Source organism: Mytilus californianus, unplaced genomic scaffold (assembly GCF_021869535.1).
Source record: "Mytilus californianus isolate M0D057914Y unplaced genomic scaffold, xbMytCali1.0.p SCAF_10, whole genome shotgun sequence".
Classification (NCBI taxonomy): Eukaryota; Metazoa; Mollusca; class Bivalvia; order Mytilida; family Mytilidae; genus Mytilus; species Mytilus californianus.
Window position 1 is genome coordinate 16,778,573 of NW_026262582.1, and position 20,875 is coordinate 16,799,447.

Genomic DNA, 20,875 nt, shown 5'->3' on the forward strand with positions numbered 1-20,875 from the left:
AAAGCATGTCCAATTGACATAGTTCTTTGCATGTTTATAGCTTTTTGGTGCACATGTAATATGTGACGTTCTCTTTTCCTCGTTTTTGATGTCGTCGAATAAGACTTATCATCTAGTTTTTACATATCCAGAAATCAACACCACTTTGCTTATTTGAATATTATCCCAATGAAATCGGATACGAGTCACGGAAATTATATTGAAATGATAGAGAATTTTGAAAAAAAAATGTCTGTTTTAAATATAATTTAAGTGATAGACAGGTTGCGGGGACAGAAAATAAATATACACAACAATATACACCATTTAAACGAAACATAATGACTGTCGTTGCAAAAAATCAAGGTTCCTGATCTATTTTAAAAATCGAAGCGAGAGGCTTTTAACATTGCAGTAATAAATACAGGCTAAAATGGCTGAAACGTCAAATTTGCAAACTTCGTGTTGAAAAATGGCTAACAAGGTAAATACAAAAACAGGTTGCGGGGATGAAACTTGAAACTTGAATGTCCAAAGAATAAGCAAGCCCAAACCTTGTATGTGTAGTCGTTGAACTCTAGGTTCCCACGTAAAGTTAAAATGCCCCAATTTCAAGAAGAATAAACTCACGAAAACACGAAAAATTCACTAAATTCGCGTTCAATGTTTTGATTTTGACCGCCTGACAACTTTACGGAAATATCAGACTGATTATAAACAAGAACTCTGTGACTGCAACTTATAATATCCGTGTTTTAAAGATTTTAATGATATCAAGCCAGTCCAGTTCAAACTATTATCACGTGGTACAATTCTCATTGACATATTATGAATATTAATTAGCAAAATTACTACTAATTTCTGGCTATGTAATATTATGATCAACATGACGGGTTACACATGTGGAGCAAAAATTCCTTAACATTCCGGAGCACGTAAAATAACCCCATGTTTGCTAGTATTTGTGTTGCTCGGTCTATTGTTTTCTATGTAGCTTTTTGTGGGCTTTCTTGTCGGTTTTTGTATTTTTCGTTCTCATGGAGTTTTTAATTTCCCCTTGGTGGTATCATCATTCTATTGTTTATATAGTTGAAAGGAATAAGATAAATCAATACATTTTATTTCAAGGCATTCACCAACTGGTCCCAAAAAACTGTATCTCCATATTCATCATTTGGATATTCTATATAAGACTTGGATTGAATCATTTCAAGCACATTCAGCGGAAGATCACATGAAGACATTTGTTCATAAAACATTAAGAAAAGCACGTTTTCGTTTCTTCGTTCGTATATGCTTTCCATCCGTGCCATGTTATATTCGAACATGCACCAGTATGATTTTAAAAAGTTATGAGACACTATTACTAGAGTTCTGCGACTGTTATGAATTGCGGATGTGATATTAGTAGCAATGTCATTTCCGGGCAGGAAATTTCTCTTGTGTAAGCATAATTGAATTCCGTTTTGAACTTCCAGTTTTTGTAGAAGCGTATTGTGAACAAACATTCGATCTTCATCTGCATAAGATACAAATGCGCCATACATGTAAGAATATTCTTCCTCGGTTTCCGAATGTAAGCTGCTGTACTTTACTTTCACGATGTAATATAAGTAACGAAGCTTCCACCGGTATCTGTAAAAGACTGCTACTACAATAAATATAATTAAAAGTAAAATTCCAGAAACTAAGGCTATTTCCAATGGTTCATATGATGAACAATGTTTTTTTAATATATCGTAAGTTTCCTTTAGATTGTGAAGAGCAGTGATTGTTCGATTCCATAACATGCACTTATACTTTTTTATATTCTTGAGACGGACATTGGTTGTTGTCATCCATTCAATAAACTTAATTGATATACAATTACACTCCATCATATTATCAGTCAAATCCACTGAAAAGTTGTGTTTTCTGGCTAAAGATTCCCATTGGAATGTAATAGGGTCACTGATGATTGTTATTCTGTTTCCACTCAAATCTAATTCCTTTAAATGCATCATGTGTGAAACACGAAAAGTTATACTTGTAAAAATATTTTCACTTAAATCAAGTTTTTGCAGATTTCTTTGTGATTTGAATATATTCTCTGGTAGATTTGGAATTCTATTATTAGATAGCACGAGCTCAATAAGTGATTCCAAATTATGAAAAATTTCACCATCGATGTCATCAGGAAGAACAATACCAAGTAAATTATTATGAAAGTTTAAATGCTCTAAGTTTTTAAAATCAGAACTAAAGAAGGATTTTGAAATATTGCTGCAGAAATTAGTAGACACATTTAGAATTTGTAGACTATCTACATTATAGATAGGGCCATTCAATGAATATAATATGTTATTACTAAAATCAACAGTTTCCAGCTTATTAGTTGAAAGCTTTAATGTTGGTACATCCATTCTTAGACTGGCTGAGCTGTAATTTATATGTTTTAAATTATTTGGAATCGGTATCACAGCAGGACTAAATAAATCTGGAATATCCCCTTTATTGAACTCGTCTATGGCATAACGGGAGGTGATCCCACTTCGATCCATATAACTAGGTTTGATAGCAGAGTCTTCTTTGCATGTGCATATTGAATCAGCAATACAGTTTTCGGGATGAAGGTCCGTTTTATGACGAAACAGATCTGAAACGTCTGCAGTTTCTAAATTGATAAGCAAAAATACATTGAATATATACGATCCAAACTTCAAAGGATTTCCTCTAAGGGACACAAACTTCAAAGATTTTGGAAAATAAGTCAATGCGGTTTTCTCTATAGTTTGTAAACGATTTCCATCGGCAAACGCATATTGAAGCGACGTGTTATGTAAACCCTTAATATGAGACGCTTTCAATACTGTGGTTAAATCAGAAATTTTGTGAAGATTGTTAACCTTTAATATTCTAATGTTTGAAAATTGTAAATCACTTGTTATATTTTTCAGTCCTTCAAATTTAATACACGTGTTATTCGACACGTCGAGATAATTTATATTTTTCAAAATCTTCAATGCTTCTTGATGAATTTGTTGAATCTTGCAGGTTGATATGTCTAAGTAGTGAACTTGGGAAATAAACTGGAAGGAATCGTTTTTCAAAATTGGCAGTGAACATTTTCCAGTTGACCCTGAAAGATCGAGCACTGCAAGTTTATGTAGTTTGCTATATTGTTTGCTCAGGAAGGGAATTCCATTTGATATGAAGTCAATATGTAAACTTTCAATTGAAACCAATTTCGAAATGTCCGGTTGATAGTTTTCGACGAAATTGTTTTTTAAGTTTAAATACTTCAAATTCTTTAATTGTGAAAACGTTTTGGCACCGAACGAATTATTTCCTTTTGACAGATCATTGCTTTGTAAGCTTAATTTTAGCAAATTCTGAAGACCGTTGAACGACATTTCTGTTAGTCTATGAATTCTGTTATGAGACAAGTCTAATTCTGTAAGGATTGTATTGTTAGAAAAGACACCATTTGGTATTTCATCAATGATGTTATGTTTAAGAATCAACTTTATAACATAACTAGGAACGGTTGGGATATTTTTTAGCTTTAAATGTGAGCAGTCGACATTCACAAAGTTTTTGTGATGTTCTAAGCTGCATCTACATCTTGGAAAAAAGCTGCATGGATGGTGCTGTATATTCCCGCATATTGTAGTTAATGTGTTGTAACAGATTATTACATATATGTATTTGCTTCTCATTGTGTATCTGCAATGAAATAGAGAAATCGTAGTATTAAATAGGGAAGCATGACATTACAAATCGAATTTTACAATTCTTTTCATACAACCACCAGATATTGATCTGATATGATATGATAGTATTTTTACTACTATCTCATAATCGACGGAAACAACTTGTTAAATCTTATCGTTAGAATGTGTTGCCATGATCTGTTAACTTTGAACTTTACGATTATAGTTTCAATTTTTGTTACCCTTTCGCAAAACATTTTAAAAAAAAATGAAAGACGCAGCATGTAAACATATGTCAGAATTGATTCAGCTTAACGTGATTGATGCAAAGAGTATTTTTAAAGATGATTAATCTTATTTAAAATATTCGTAACGAATGACGGAGTGCACTTATCCTTACTTTAGGATTGATAAAGGGGTGATCGTCACCCAATATAGTCCTTCAAATGGTTATATTAGAATGTGCACAATTACTACACAGACAAAATTACTAAGTAAGCGTCTTTTATCTGAAGATCAATATGTTCTCATCGTAACAAGGTTAAAACCTGGATATGGTGGAATGTCTATTAAAGTACAACCTCCAAGGTCGTTGCAACAGATAAAGATGGGATTAAAAGATAGTATCGTAAATAAAAAAAAACAATAAAGAATAACATTAGCTTTCAAACAAAATTCGCCTCTACTCTACACATGTAATATAATGTACAATTGTGGAAAACATGTATGTTTCGCCCTTTTAAGGGTGTAAATAAAAATGATGATGTCACATCATTGGAACGAAACAAAAATCAATTTACACACATTTTCTCTTTGCCTTTTGTTACTCGATCGTTACTAATAAGTCTTTTACAGACGAAACGCGCGTCTGGTGTATAAATTTAATCTTGGTATCTAGAATGCGTTTATTTACAACCATGGCGATGGTATCACTAGCCCGGTAGTCAGCACTTCCGTGTTGATAAGAATTATCATTGATATGGGCATAATCATACATTAATCGTTTCCAAAATTTGAACTTTTCGAAATACTAAGATTTTTTACCCCATGAATAACTTACCTTTAGTTAGCTATATTTGACAAAACCTTTCTGCATTTTGGGTCCGCAATGCTTTTCAACTTTATTTGGCCTTTTGTAGACGAAACGCGCATCGAGCTTATAAATTTTTATCGTGCTATCTAATGACGAGTTTATATAGCAACACGACTTTAAAGTGTATAATACTTTCGGAATTTTGGATCTTCAAAGCTCCTTAACATCCTACTTTATTTGGCCCTCTAAACTTTATTGAATCGAGCGTCACTGATGAGTTTTTTGTAAACGAAATGCGCGTCTAGCGTATACATCTTAATTATGTCATCTATGATGAGTTTATAATACTCAGCAACTCCAGGGCACAATCTATGTACGTCAAATATATATAGTTCTTGCATCATTACTTTGATGTGTCTGTAGGAGACTTGTCGCAAGACAAATATAACTGCCTTTCCAACATAACATTTTACCACGGACTGTATAAATTTAATACCTGTTTATTAAGATGACATTACTTGAAGACATTTCACAAATATGCAAGGTGTATTTTCCACTCGTACGGATGCGCCTTTACCATGTTTACTGTACAATGTCCAAAAGGTTGACCACTAAATAATCATTATGGCTGCACAGTATTAAAGGTCTATGATATTTCTTTTTTCCCAAATTTACTTCACTATATAATAAATCTGAAAACAGTTATATATTGTTATACGGCTTACCTGTCTATCAGCCGCTCCACCAATAATAACAAAATTTTGAGTACACTTTAAATCGTTTATCTTTACATTTCCAATCTTATTTGTCAATGCACCACTGGTTAGGATTAATATTATATGTTTGAAAATTTAACCTAATGGTTTTTGATATAAAAGCGTCTAAAAAGTAAGATAAACAAACTACGACTTAAATAGCATTACCGTCAATGGGACAAATATTTAGTACTTTGTTTTCTTAATGTCCAAATATAGGAAGCTGTTGAGGGAGGTAACAAGGAAGTTTTGATTAAAACATAACAAACATCCCGATTGCCAGCAGACAACAATCACATGGAAATTTACTGTATTTGCATCAGTTGGTACTGTTGGATTTCACGATAAAATGCCCTCTTAATTGCAACTGAATGATATTTCAATGATTACGAATCTAGGTCTTTCAAAAATGTTCTCACAAATCTATTATAAAAAAAAAAACTATTTAGGGATTTCACCATGCCAGTGTAACCTGACTGATGTACATTTGCGAGGTGTGGTTTGATTTTGTATTTACAATTTGCATGGCATTGACCATGTGACACATCTTTTACTTCACTGTATAAGACATAGACTGTATTCAATTCTTTTCAAATCCAGCAGTAAAGTAAAGTAAAACTTCTTTGGCGAATGTATCTTTAGAATAACACACTGAACATCAAAAACATCTTATAATTATAGAATTTCAGACAATGTAATTTGAGAAAAATTTAACAAAGTTCGAAGTACATGGTCACATTAAGATGAAGCAACCAAAGCTAATGAACGGACTTGATATGTGCCCTAAAACCCACTTGGCTGTCCAAATGAATAGTATGAACGGATAATGATATATATCTATTTACAGGCACGATGACATTGTCCTGGTGACCCCAACACCCATACAGGTATTCATATATATAGTAAGCATCAATAAAACAATCAAAGCCGTCAACATTATAATATTGTGTTATGTTTATAAAACAGGTTTTAATTATTCGAACCAATTAGGCTCTTCTACCATGAGGCAAAGATGGCTTCAGCTGTATTTGACACAACTTTTTGAGATTATTGGATCACAATGCTTTCAGCTTCGAGTTTGATTAAGCCTTCTTACTTTATTCATTTGAGCGCCAATGATAACTCTTATACATACAGAGAGTGGCATATGTCCAGTATTCAGCATTTTTTGTTGGCATGAAAAAACATTGATATGCTCATTATTTCTGAAAATCTTTGTTTATAACATTGACATTTAATCGAAACAATTAGGTTATTCCTTGTAGATAGATAAACAGGGGCATTCAAGCGAATGTTTTTTTTAATTTTGTTTGTCATGTGGTTAGAACTTCGGACTTGAATATGTCGTGGAGTACCTGTTGACCAGGGAAATCGTTTGAATTATTAAGTATAGGAAATTGAAAAAATCATATTTCATCCATCTTGACTAATAGTAAATTTCAAGGAAAACACCGAGGCAGGCATGATCTTGGTGGTCAGAAAAGCGACAAATATATTAATCCTGAAATACTCTAATGCCATTTAAGGTAATATCTGTGTGTTGTTTGTGAAGAAAGAGTACATTTTTTTTAAATTAACGCTAAGACATGGATTATGAACATTTCTTGGGTTATGAAGTAAATATTGTAAAGTTCTTGGTGTAAAGCGTAACATTTGAATCAAAATTACAATAATTGGATAGATGGTGCTGCATTGGCGATGGGTAAATGGTCTCCAGATCGTCACAACTTTAATTATCATAGAAATCCTACCATTATAAAAGAACGAATCACCGAAACAATTGTGTTTGCTCTAGTTTTTTTTTTTTTTAATTTTCATTTGTTCTCGGTTCTTGGAGCAGACATTTTCGAATTTATCAGTATTTGAGCTGGTGCGATAAAAATCGACCTTAAGCAAGTCCACGTTTACATGTGCATGTATAAGAATTTGATTGGCTTTTGAAAATTCAAATACAAAATGAAAATTAATTTTGGTGTATTCTGTACGGTTTTTATAACAACTCAATTTTCAAACAGTTACAGACTTTCCAACCCAAAATAGATTAACAGATGTACTGATATTCATTTGTATAATGTCGATTTCTATATGACGCTGCTCATTTAATGGTGAAATATTGTAAAAAATCGTTTCATAGAAAGTTGATACTTGAATCAAGTTTAAATGATATAATTTAAATTGAACAGATATCGTTTTAATAATTATAAGATCCCATAGGGGATCCACAAGGTCCAACCTTATGTGCCTTCAGGATTCCTATGTTCGACTTCATTTTTTTTCCGTATTAATCAAGTGTTAAATTATAAAATATAAAACTCATAAAAGAGCTTATAATTATGTACGCATTTCGTCTGCTAAAGCCTCATCGTGCAATAAATTTCGAAGTTAAAGAGCATTGAGATCACAAAATTCAGAAAAGTTTTTGCCAAATACAACTAGTGTTTTCTATTCCTAGGGTAGAAATCCTAAGTATTACGAACCTTCAAAGTTTAGTTGAAACAATTTATGAATATGTCAACACAAAGTAAACTATTTGGATGTATTTTTATATCTATTCAACCAATACGGAATTATTAATTTATTGTCACATCTTCCACTTTTTCAATAATATTATCCACATATATGACAATGTTGACAATGACATATTTTTTTGTTGATGTCTTTGTTTAATATACTATCGACTCACAAACTTTGTTGTCGACGTCTTTTTTTATATATATATATTTGTATATTTGTTTGAATTTTGAAGTCAGTTGTGTTGTATGTTTACCCCTGCTTGATCCGAAATATTGTCACATTATTCGTTTATGTCTGTTTGTGTTGCTCATCAAATTTTGTCAATATAACGGAACTCTAAACAACTGTCATACAAGTGGGAGGTTAAGCTAGCTATAAAATCAATCCAATCCACCATCTTCTTTTGAAAATGCCTGCACCAAGTCGGGAATATGCCAGTTGTTTATCACTCGTTCCGTTGATTGATAACGTTGGATTTTGACAGTTTTTATAGATTTCCCATTTTTGAATTTAACTTGGAGTTTAAGAAAACGGTCTTAGATTCGGCAAAACACGCTTTGTATTTTTCAATATGAACGAATAAGGACATATGTTACGATTGCAAATGAGACAACTATCATCCATAGACTAACCTTATGTGAATATAAGGAACTATAGGTCACCACAGCAAGCAAAACCATACAATATAGTAAAATGTAAATGGCACCAAAAGACAATTTTTTCAACAATTCAAAATAGAAAAGTACTTACATTTATTCACAAACAGTAAACGAAAAACAAATATGACACACACCAACAAAAAGTAAAATACCGAGCTCCGAGGAAAATTCAAAACGGAAAGTCCCTTATCAAATGTCAAAATCAAAAGCTCAAACACATCAAAACAACTGTCATATTCCTGATTTGTTACAGACTTTTTCTTTTGTAGAAAATGGTGGATTAAACCTTGTTTTATAGCTAGATAAACTTCTCACTTGTAATAAAGTCGCATAAAATTCCATTATATTGACAACAATGCGTGAACAAAAAAAACTAACAGACATAATAGGTAAAAATGTCAAAAATAGGGTTACATTAGTCAACATTGTGTTATAATCTTAATCACTATAAAAACAAACAAATATGTCAACAAAGAAAAACAAAAAGGAATATAGCCAAAGCACATTAGGAAAAACGAAAGCATGAATACAAAAATTTACCATAATACAATAACACAATGACGGGATGTATAAGTACCAAGCCACGTCAAATGGATAATACCAAAAAAATAGACTAAACAGTAAAAGTAATAATTTACAAAGACTTTTAAAAGAACACTATAACACGTAATTAAGATGATTAACAACGCCAGTACTTCAAGACCATCGTGTATTACTTGTGAAGTTGATACAGAAAATTTATCAACCAGGTCTTAGAATCTTCCGATGAACTTTTTTAGAAGACGTTCTTAGAAATAACCCTGGTTCATCAACTTCTTGCTCAGACACTGGAGACGTTTTGCAAGCTCTTGAATACCGAATGAGTTGGGAAATGTATATCCCATATGCAGGTGAAGTTGGTATACTGTTACTAAGGTGGTGGAAATTGATAATTGCAAAATCAAAATCGTCTCGTTTGTCATAGATTCAGGTACTAAGACGACCACTTATGTCAAATTCAAGGTATAAGTATAAAAATGAGGCGGAGGAAGCCGTGTCTGTTGTCTCTTTAATTTTTAGTTCTGGAGGATATATTAATGGAACCCAATCAGAAAAGTTTGGATTTTTAATGGAAAGAACATCATCAATATATCTGAATTGAAATTAAATGGTCTACCTTTTTTTATCTTCTTGTTTTTGGCTATGTCTGAAGGAACTCCGACTCATGAAAATAAGAAGAGGTTGACAAGAAGATTAGCACAGTTCATTCCTATACGAATGCCGACAATTTGTTGAAATAGTCTACCGCCAAATTCAACATATATGTTGTCAATAGGAAACTCCAGCATACTGATCACTTATTCTTCTGTGCAGCATGTTTTACCTTTTTGTTCATTATCAACAAAATATGCCATATGGTATCCAAAAGTAATACATTTATATCGTATGCTACCACTTTTATGTTTAAAAGCATTGTAAATAATGCCTTTTAGACGAATTTTCAATTTCACATTGGGAATGGTGGTAAACAGGATTGAAAAATCAAAAGTGTTGATAGAACTTATTTCAGAGAAAGATCGAGATTTAAAATTATCCAGAAGTTCTTTAGAGTTTTTGGGAATCCACATATGGTTAATACCATTACGCGAGTAAACAGTTTCACAGTATTTCAGAAGACCCTCTTTCACTGCGGACATAATTTTCGTCAATTTGAATGGCAATTCTTTCGTCGCACATGCAGATGAGACGGCAATGTACCGTTGTTTTTAACGTTTTGAAACGACAGCTACTGAATTACAGGTTATTGACTTGGGATTAACATACAAAAACAGAGATGGTGTTTAACATTTTTGCTCAACCTACATAACAGTTGTGTAACAGCTAAACATCAGAACTGACTGTACAAATCAGTTGGAAAAGACTTGACCAATCAGATCTGCACAAGGCACAAACACAACTTACATAAAAGATTGAAGACACAAAAAACGATACAAGACTACGCGCAGTCAACGAAAGTTAATCAAAGCGATATCACTACTTACATGTAGTAATAAATATATCAATTATGTTTTCCATAACTAAAGAATCAATAAGTAGACATCCAGCAGATTTCCTTTGAAAACTACATATTATTAAGCAATCTGAAAAATTCATGACAAATATTTAATGGAGACGTTTTTATAAATAATGACAGAATAACAACAGGCTCTGCCAAATTTCGAAATCAAATATATGTATCTATTAAGGAATTTAGTAAAGGTTTTAATTAATGTGTAACGAAATCATTGACTTGATAATTTACCAGGTAGATAAAGATTATTTATACAACGTAACTATATACACGGCCATATCGTAATAATTGGGAAATATACACACTGTAGGATAGGATCATCAATGTTCAAAAATAATATACTACAACAGAATCGAACGAAAAAAACGTCTCTATTCGTTACGGTAGTTTTCTAAATTGAATTATTTAATATTTTTCATGTCGGTGCCTTTTTTAGACGACTATACGGTATAGGTTTTTTATTGTTGAAGGCCGTACGGTTGCCTATAATTGCTTACATCCACTTCAATTAAATTTGGGTGGATAGTTGTCTCATTGGCGATCATACCACTTCTCCCTATTTTTTTTATATATTTTGTTCATAAACTTGTCTATGGAGTTTCCGTGAAAACTGTTATATTCAAATATGGAAACGAATAATAATTGCTCTTTGTATTCTATCAATTTACAGTCAGTATCATAACGTGAATTTCTACAGTTTGATTGGATAATTCTTGATTATTTAGAGCACAAATAAAATCCTGGTAACGGTAAGTGTTGTACTGTTTACAACTAGATGGAGTTTAGACAGGTCTTTACTGAGTTTGGTCATACATTTTGATTAATGTAATACACCAACATATCTGCTACCAACAAGGTGCAATTGTTGCCATAGGAATAACTACAATCTATCTACAAACGGTAGATGAAAATTACATAGATGTTGTCAAGAAAGAAAATTATTTACAGTGTTGATAATTTCATCGCAATCTAGTCAAAATATCTAGCATATTTAAATTTTTCATTATAGATGAATGCTTTATATGACATGCCAAAAATCAAAAAACAAAACAAAACATATGCAAAAAGATTAGTTGTAAAAAACTTACTAAAAACCATGATAAACCGATATTTGGTTGATTTTTTGCAGTGTAAGTAGACAATACTATTCTAGTATTTCGTCCTGGATGTGATTTAGGATGACATGTCGACTGAAAAACTCAATACAGATAATGAAACGGAGCCGTGAACATTTTCATTTTCCCTTTAATTGATAGAATTGCGACATTTCAATTTCTAATCTGTCTGCTTATACTTAGACTTGTTTTACGTTAAAAACACCGGAAGGCAAACTTCTGAAATTTTTATATAGATTTACAGGATGTCAGAGTATATCAAAAGTGTATTAAACAAATAGGTAAAATGATCAACTTATTTCTAATTGATTTTGCTTTTTGTTTATTCTCACGAATAAAATGTTCACTATTTTAGGTATTCAATATGACGGTTACATTTTTATATGACTACATTTTTAAAAAAAGATAAAAGATATGAAACGATTAATATCACATACGCACGCACAACACAAACAGAAAAATCACAGAGAATTAAAATAATTATCAAAATGAAGGACCAATGATACTAAACTCACTAAAAACTGAAAATGATGTCACAGTTTTTATGCATGCTCTTCGTCGCATACAACATCCATCCTTTTACCTGCAGTTTGTTTGCAGTTCTTTGTCATATTATGTGAGATTAGTGACATCGTGAAAAATGAACTGCAAGGATATTCCACAATCATAAATCTGCGTTGTTTATATCCATATTGTACTACCTTGGACATTATTTACTGAGCCAGAATTGAACAAGGTGTACAGTAAACATTGCGAACCACTGAATACAAACGCTACGCATAGTTGGTCCCTTAAACAATAATTAGCGCAACGAACATCGCTTTGGCACTGTGTTACGTGATATGGTTGATTAAGAGGTTTGGTATCTACGGCATCCAATTGAAAATATCGTTTTATATGACCTGAAACGAGAAAATTTCAAGAATTCAATAGAATTGTCTATCAAAAAAAAATATTATCATAAAATTATAAATTATTTGTGTTTTCTGGATGTGAAATCTTGTAGGTATTGAGTGTGTGTACAATATTTATGTAAACAACTACATTGTATTTATTTATGTTTTTCTTTGTATCTTATATAATTGTTGTAAATAAACATAACATATATGCCTATTGGCCTGTAATTTTGTTTGAAGTACAATCATATAAAATCAAAAAATATAATATTATGAATGTTGAATGTAAAGCCAAGACCTAGCGTGTTTGATGTTGCGTTAAACACCAAACATAATACAAATCTTAATGTTTAATTTTATGTATGCCTTTTTGTGCTTCTGGGTTACATTAACTTTGTTTGTTTTTATTGTGATTAAGATGATAACACAATGTTGACTGCTGTACCCATATTTTTAACATTTTTATCTATTGTGTCTGTTTGTTTTGTTCACACATCGTTGTCAATATAATGGAATTTGATGCGACTGTCATACAAGTGAGAGGTTTAGCTAGCTATAAAACCAGGTTCAATACCACCATTTTCTACATAAGGAAATGTCTGTACCAAGTCAGGAATATGACAGTTGCTATCCATTCGTTTGATGTGTTTGAGCTTTTGATTTTGTCATTTGATTAGGGACTTCCCTTTTTGAATTTTCCTCGGAGTTCAGTAGTTTTGTGATTTTACTTAAACTGCAACAAACTTAACATTACCAATTTTACTGCACCAGTTGTGCATTTTGTCAATACATGTCTCTTCATTAATGCACGAGGCCATAATTTTTAAAAATCCACCATCTAATAAATATATATTATTAATGTGTTTATGAACATTGACTGCACTAATTTTAATGCAACAGATCTGCTTTTAAAAACTAATTTCTCTGCAGTGATGCCAGACAGAGGCAGAAATATTTGTAATTTTCCACAACATTATACAATCGTTTGACCGATAATAGCTATGATTTAATCTTTCTAAACCCTCAATCAACAGCATTGAACATAATGGTACATGTTTATAAGGTCTTACATTTTAAATTTATATATTTAGTATGTTAATCTTATACCTGAGCTTAATGAAAGCGGATACCTGCCACCGATGTTTGTTGTAGTTTCTGCATAAACTTCGGTTGTCATGGTAACGTCACCAAACTGGTCAATATCATGGGATATTGGAAACATATTGTTTGTTGGATCTGTAAAAATATATTTTAGAACCAAATCAGAAGTACTTTAACAGTTTAAGTCATACACAACTTCAGGCGTATGAAAACTTGAAAATAAATTGCTGTATAAGATCGCCATATTCTTGCAATAGTCATGATATTTTAATAACAAAAAAAGGAGACGTGGTTTGATTTTCAATGAGTTAGCTATCCACCAGAGTCCAAATGAGGTAGATGTTAGCGAATAATGTTCACCGTACGGTCTTCGACAACGAGCAAACCCCAAACATATAGCCAGCTATAAAAGGCCCATTAATGACAAAATATGAAACAATTCAAACGAGAAGACATGAAAATGATAAAGTTATCTTACACTGACAAAGAAAATTGTAAAGTTTACTGCAGCCTGTTATATACCACTGGTGATAAAAAAGATAAGGTTATCTTACACTGACAAAGAAAATGGTATGGTATAGTGCAGCTTGTTGTATACCACTTGTATTCAGTGTTTCCACGTGTCTTCACACAATGGGATGTTGCCATGTTGTTAGGTTCACCGTTAGCTACCATCCAATCCGTAAACATTGCCGGTGTTCCATCATTCCAGGAGAAGTTAACTCCGTCTGTTGTTAACCCAATCCAGTAATCATCTGTCAGAAGGCTTCAAGATGAGTGTGAAAATATCATTAACGTATAATGTTGTATAAACCACTAAAGCTATTATTTTTCCTTTTTTTTCTTTGGAAAAATGATAATATATATATATATATATATATAATAATAATCAATAGGTTTGAACGTTGTTTTCAATTTAGACTTATAAATAATAATAAAGATAGACAAAAACTTACATTGAAATAAATAACCGTGTACCAACATGTTTGATACATGGTCTGTTGAATTGGGTGTGTTTTTTTTTAATCTTAGCAATTTCTGTTATTAATGTTCATGTAATGTTCGAGTTATTGTCTATATATTAAAATAATAGTTTTAGTAACGACGACATAGAAGGGGCGTCAAAAGAAACGGAAAACCTTGTCAAATAAATCATATATCGAATTTATGAGAAATACAATGTTACAGAGAAAGAAAAAAAAGCGAAATTATACTGTCGATTTGTTATCATTCGTGGGATACCAATTATCATGGATTTCGTTGGTACTGGTGAACCACGAAATTAAATGTTCAACGAACGACAAATTTTATATAGGCTTGTATGCAGACTTCGGCAAAACTTCGAAACTAAATATCCACGAATATGCAAGTTTTCCTTAATCAACGAAAATTGGTACCAACGGAAATAAATGAATCCACAGTAGTTTTAAAAAAGGAGGGGTAAGATTGATTGGTGATTGTTGCTTGCTTAACATCCATATGCAATTACTTCGGGCATATTCAACAAACAAGAGGAAAAACATAGCCAGCGACAATTAAAACCCATCAGTTGAAGAAACACAAGAGCTGAATTGAATCACCAACCAAATAAAGACGGAAAACGGTTTAAAATACACCACGGTGAACTACGTGTCAGCAACACGAACCTCGACAAAACCAATGATGACCTGAATAGGTGATCCATTCCATTAGTAAACGTTAACATCTACTCAAGACTATATTTAACATAAACGAATTGACAGTTGAATACACAGTGTCGTAGCACCAGTTTAGCAGTGTAGACATGTGCTTACAAATAATTTTATAAAACATTTTTTTTTCAATAAGAATTTTACTATAATCGTTCAGCTTCTTGCGTCATTACTGATGGATTTTTGACGTCATAGACTTAGTTAAAAACTAATTCTTTTTCATAATTTGGCAAAACTTATGACAGTTTTCTGAAAAAAATACCAGTGGCCCACAAACATGTTTGCTGAAATATTCTCTATATAACATATTCTTTACTTTTCAACCAAAATTTCAACGGGCGAGGGGTGACGACTCATTTTTAGAAAAACAGACTTAACTGATATCTATTTCTATTTCAGTCTAATATATCTATATATATGAGGCCGGTAAAAATTTTTAAAAATCTAGCAAAACATACATATTACAATCGAATTTTAAGAAAAACAGCATAACAATATAAAAAAAGAAGATGTGGTAGGGTTGCCAATGAGACAACTCTCCACAAGAGACCAAATGACACAGAAATGGACAACTATAGATCACCGTACAGCCGTAAACAATGAGTAAAACAGTGTAAAACAAATTAAACTAGAAAACTTACGGCCTTATTTATGTACAAAATAATGAACGAAAAACAAATATGATATACAGCAACAAACGACATCCACTGAATTACAGGCTCCTGACTTGGGACAGGAACATACAGAATGTGCCGGGGTTAAACTATTGTGAAGGTGCGCCAACCGTCCCCCTAACCAGTGGTGTAACAGTACAACATAATAACAAACTATAAAAATCAGTTGAAAAGGTATTAACGCATAAGATCGATACAGAGCAAATACAAAACAAAAACACAGTTCCGTTTATTGGGGTTCTTTGCTCTACTCCTTTGGGGTTGATTTCTTACCATTGATATCTCCGTTATAATGTTTCAAATATGTCCACTTTCAGATCGATTGGGACTTGTTTTTGTGTAGAAGAAGTATATTACGATATAAATGTGTTTTTATGTTAATTTGCGTTTACTCAATAACTCACTTTTTCATACAACCCAGACAAATTAGAAAAGAAAAGTTGTCTTTACAGCTTATGAAAATTCGAAATCACTTACTTTTGTGTTAAAAGCGCAGTTTTAACGATAATCGCCTCCTCTTGAGATCTCAAAAGCGCGGGCTGTAATGCGTATGTCTCACATTCAGATTTTGCAACTGCGTATGTCACACCCGTCAGTACAGGCATCAAGTTTACTATAAACAAAAGCCGAACATAAAATCATACTCTTAAAATGTTAATTCTATACATAAAAAGCACTCATACAACAGCCAGAAGAGCTTCGTTATTTGTTATTCATGTATAATATTTGTTTTGGAAAATTTATATTTTTATTTTTAGATTTTTATCCTCCTTTTTTCGTACTCTCTGTCTTTATTTTCTAATACAATCTAAACATTATATTGAACCTTGACATAAAGCATGGCTGGTTTGGTCCGTCATCGGTCGTTCTGTCCATTTGAAGTTCGGGTTGGTCATCACAACCGCTACATCCTTAAAAGTGTTTGGTGAAGATGTATCCCAGTTACTGTAAATCACTCCTTCTCCCATATTTTGCCAGACTAAGTTGATCCCATTACCATACAAACCAATCCATATGTCGTTTGATATAGATCTAATGATAATAAATTTCATAATCAATAGGTAAACACATAGATTTTGTCGAAATACTCATCTGGTACAGTAACATAGGTATCGATAAGGCTTTTTTTATCATCGGGTGAATGTCTCATTGACCTTATCCCATATTACGTTAATATGTTAATGTACTATGAACCTACCAAGAAATTATCCAAAAGGATTATGATAAAGACGCTAAATTAAATTGAGGAACTTATTACACTTGCGGAGCTTTATTACAAGAGTGGAATACTTTACAATGCATGCTATATTGATTAAGGATGTTCGATTGTTCTGTCGGCCATCTTAGTTCCATCATTTTGAGCTCAGCTTGTATTAGTGATTAAGTAGCATTATTCATAATGTTGTCGAGTAGCCACCGCTATTCTTTTCATAATTTTATCGTATACACTACAAACTTTATTCCCCTGCATTTTCTTAAGAAATGTCAACAATGAAACCATTATTGCACAAAACAAATGTGAAAATATAGAAAATATTTGTTTCTCGCTTTGTTTTTTACTGCTTATACATTAGTGGATACGACTAATCGGGAATATATAGAAGGACCAATACAAAACATCTACTATAGTTATTGAAATATTCTAAGTCTTTAAATGAAAAAAAAAATCTTATCGTTATTAAGGTACGGGAAATCATCAAAGAAATTGTCTATTCTCAGACACGATGCATTTTTTTGTTTCGATTGATGCGAGTTCTGAATTCGTCGTTCGTCTAAGTGCTACATGTATGCTTACTCAACTTGATTTATCAAAAAAATACAAAGTAACTTGGAATATGAGGAAGGATTAATGATATTTAAGCTATCCTTAAGATCTGCGGTCCTGGCTTACTACTAATAAGAGGATAGCAAGTCGGATTATAATGACGTGTATCCGTATATTCGGTGTTAGAACGATTCATTGATGGGTTAGAATCCTTTCTTGACCTTTGCCGAGGAAAACTTAAAATGTAACAATGAGAGGTTGTGACACTTTCCCATTTCAAATCGTTAAAAAAACAAAGAAATATAATTAAAAACAGCACATTTTAAATAAACCATTATGAAAAACCAGTATTGGACATCAAAATACGTCCACAGATTGGTCATTTTAAAACATGTGGACGGGATTTGCTTAGTTTTCTTTGTTGTGTTTTGTATACTTTTGTTTGTCTTTTGGTCGTTTTCTTTTTTTTACCATGGCGTTGTCAGTTTATTCTTCTGTAAATGTACTGTTTATAAAATGTTGAAATATTAAAAACACTAGGGTTTATCTATATCCAGGTATAGATTGTCAAACCCGTATTTTGTGTAACTTTTCGAAATTTCCGGTTTTTAATGCTCTTTTATTTGATAATATCGTATTTGATTTGGCTGTACAACTGTTTTGATTCATGGATCAATGACGAGTCTTACGAAGACAAATTATCAGCCTGGTATTTTCCTGAGTTTTTACATTATACTGACACATACATGCCATATAGCTCATTCGTTACGCGGTCCATTGTCTCGGGATTGTTCACCACAGCTAGTTGTCCTCCTATAGCCTGACATGCAACTGAAGCTTCATAGAAGTTGTACAATCCAGAGAGAAAGCTAAAGGAAGGCTGAGCTGGAGCTGTAAAAAAGCATAGTATATACTTACTAAGAAAGGATGTGCTCTTCGAGCTCCCAAAGAAAAATGTTGGCACAAGTTGGTCCCATTCTTATTCCCATAATAATATTGTCAATCTGTAACTAGTTTCATGGGGATATAAAAACGAAGAAATAACCGATGCTTTCTGAAAGCTCAGGAAAACACAGAAATGACCTTGTAAAGTATGGGACAATGTTTCATTTGTTGACCACACGAACTGGCGTCATATCAAAATTCGTCATTCCTGAAGATATTTTCATTGCCTCTTGTTATGGTTTACCACAAGATAAAAAACTCAAAATATATACTAGTTACATCTAAAGTGAGAAAACAAGAACCATTAAATGGTAGAAGGCAACCATTGGTAAGAAACAATTGTATGTGCTGTTAAGCCGTCAACACCAAAAACACTTTTATCAGCACATTAACAAAGCAGCGGCACGACGTCTACATTGTATATAATCTCTATATGTAAAATGGAAAACTATATTCACGTTCTCTCTTACAATCTGCATTATGTCGTTTAAACAGAAACAAAATTTAACACCTGATTAAACAATCATTGTTCTTTGAAAACAGTTAAAATTAAAGAAAGAAGCTGTCCAATTAAAGGCACCTCTTATGAACAAGACATTTTTGTGAAATATAAAAATTGGAACAAAATATTGAAAACAGAGAGAGATTTTTTAGTAACAAGGTGGACTCAATGAGAGAGATAAAAAACTATACTTCAAAGAGATAAATCTTAAACCAGCGTTGAAATTGTAGGGTATACTGCAAACATTTTACATCTTAAATCACTGCTGCACGCCTTATAAAGATAGTTTGTCTAGCAAAATACGGTGGGAATGTATATAGAATATTACAATTATTCTAAAACTCACTAGGGTGTTCACGATACTTCGGTATTAATATAGTTATGCATATTCTATTAAGTATTATCACTTATTAAGTTTTTCTCCTCCAATTAAATTTGCTTGAATTTCCCATTATAAGTTTCATAAGACATGCGTTGTCCGTGAACTAAGTAACTGTACAATTGGTGACCATAAGGGTAAGATTAAATTATAATATCACACAAAACGTTGATGATAGTAATTAATAAAATTCCTAAAAAATGTTTAAGAAACTTGATTCCTAACATCATTAATTAAAGCACAGTGACTTTGGTATTTTCTGCAGAAAACTCTCCACAGTACAATGCATCTTTATTTTGATAAATTAACAGAGCTTCGGTTGGTATGTGAAATTGAAAATCTTTACTAACATGCAGAGCGTCTATGGCTAGTAGTATAATTCTGGGAATGTACCTGTCATTGTTACAATTTTGTCCTCTGGACATATAAAGAACAGGACATCTATATTATTTTTTATTTTGGGGTCAAGGGCTTTTATAAAACACAAATTGTTATGTTTGAATAATATTAATTCCGACAAACTCCACTTATTCACATCTGCAGCATTTAGAAGCTCCGATTCTGTTAAATCCCTTCCATGCGCTTCATGGAACGCAAAAGTACAGATATGAGAGCAATAAAACTAACATATAGATTTTTTACAAACTCCAAAACTCAGTTACAGTTACTGAGTTCTGGTCACTCTTCTTTTTATTTACTGCTCTTTCGATCACCTGTTAAATTAGAAGTCGACAAAGATCAACTGTCTAAGAGTAGATCAATAATAAGATTATCCATGCAGGTTATGAATATGTTGGTTTGTTAGTGTAATGAAGTATACTATTACAATAGGTCATATTGGCAAATAGCCTCCTTATCCTTAAACTAAAAAATAACAAAAATAAATAAATAAATAAATAAATAAATAAATAAATAAATAAATAAATAAATAAATAAATAAATAAATAAATAAATAAATAAATGAATATTACCTATGCACAACGAAATGAATTCATCAAAACAGTCTCGTGTTCGCCAATTTGGGTAGCCACTGCTTTCATTTTCAAGTACTGCACATGCATTATCAGTCGGTTCCGAACTTGATCTCCAGTTTGACCAACCAAGTACTTCTCCATCACCCCATTG

General features: G+C 32.2%; 1 protein-coding gene across 1 annotated transcript; it reads right to left on the reverse strand.

Moving 5' to 3' along the window:
- Positions 1-1,097: 1,097 nt before the first annotated feature.
- On the reverse strand, positions 1,098-3,677 carry LOC127717699 (toll-like receptor 4). Its single transcript, XM_052223455.1, has one exon. It carries the CDS (start codon positions 3,675-3,677, stop codon positions 1,098-1,100), a length of 2,580 nt encoding a protein of 859 aa, XP_052079415.1.
- Between the last annotated feature and the right edge of the window lie 17,198 nt (positions 3,678-20,875).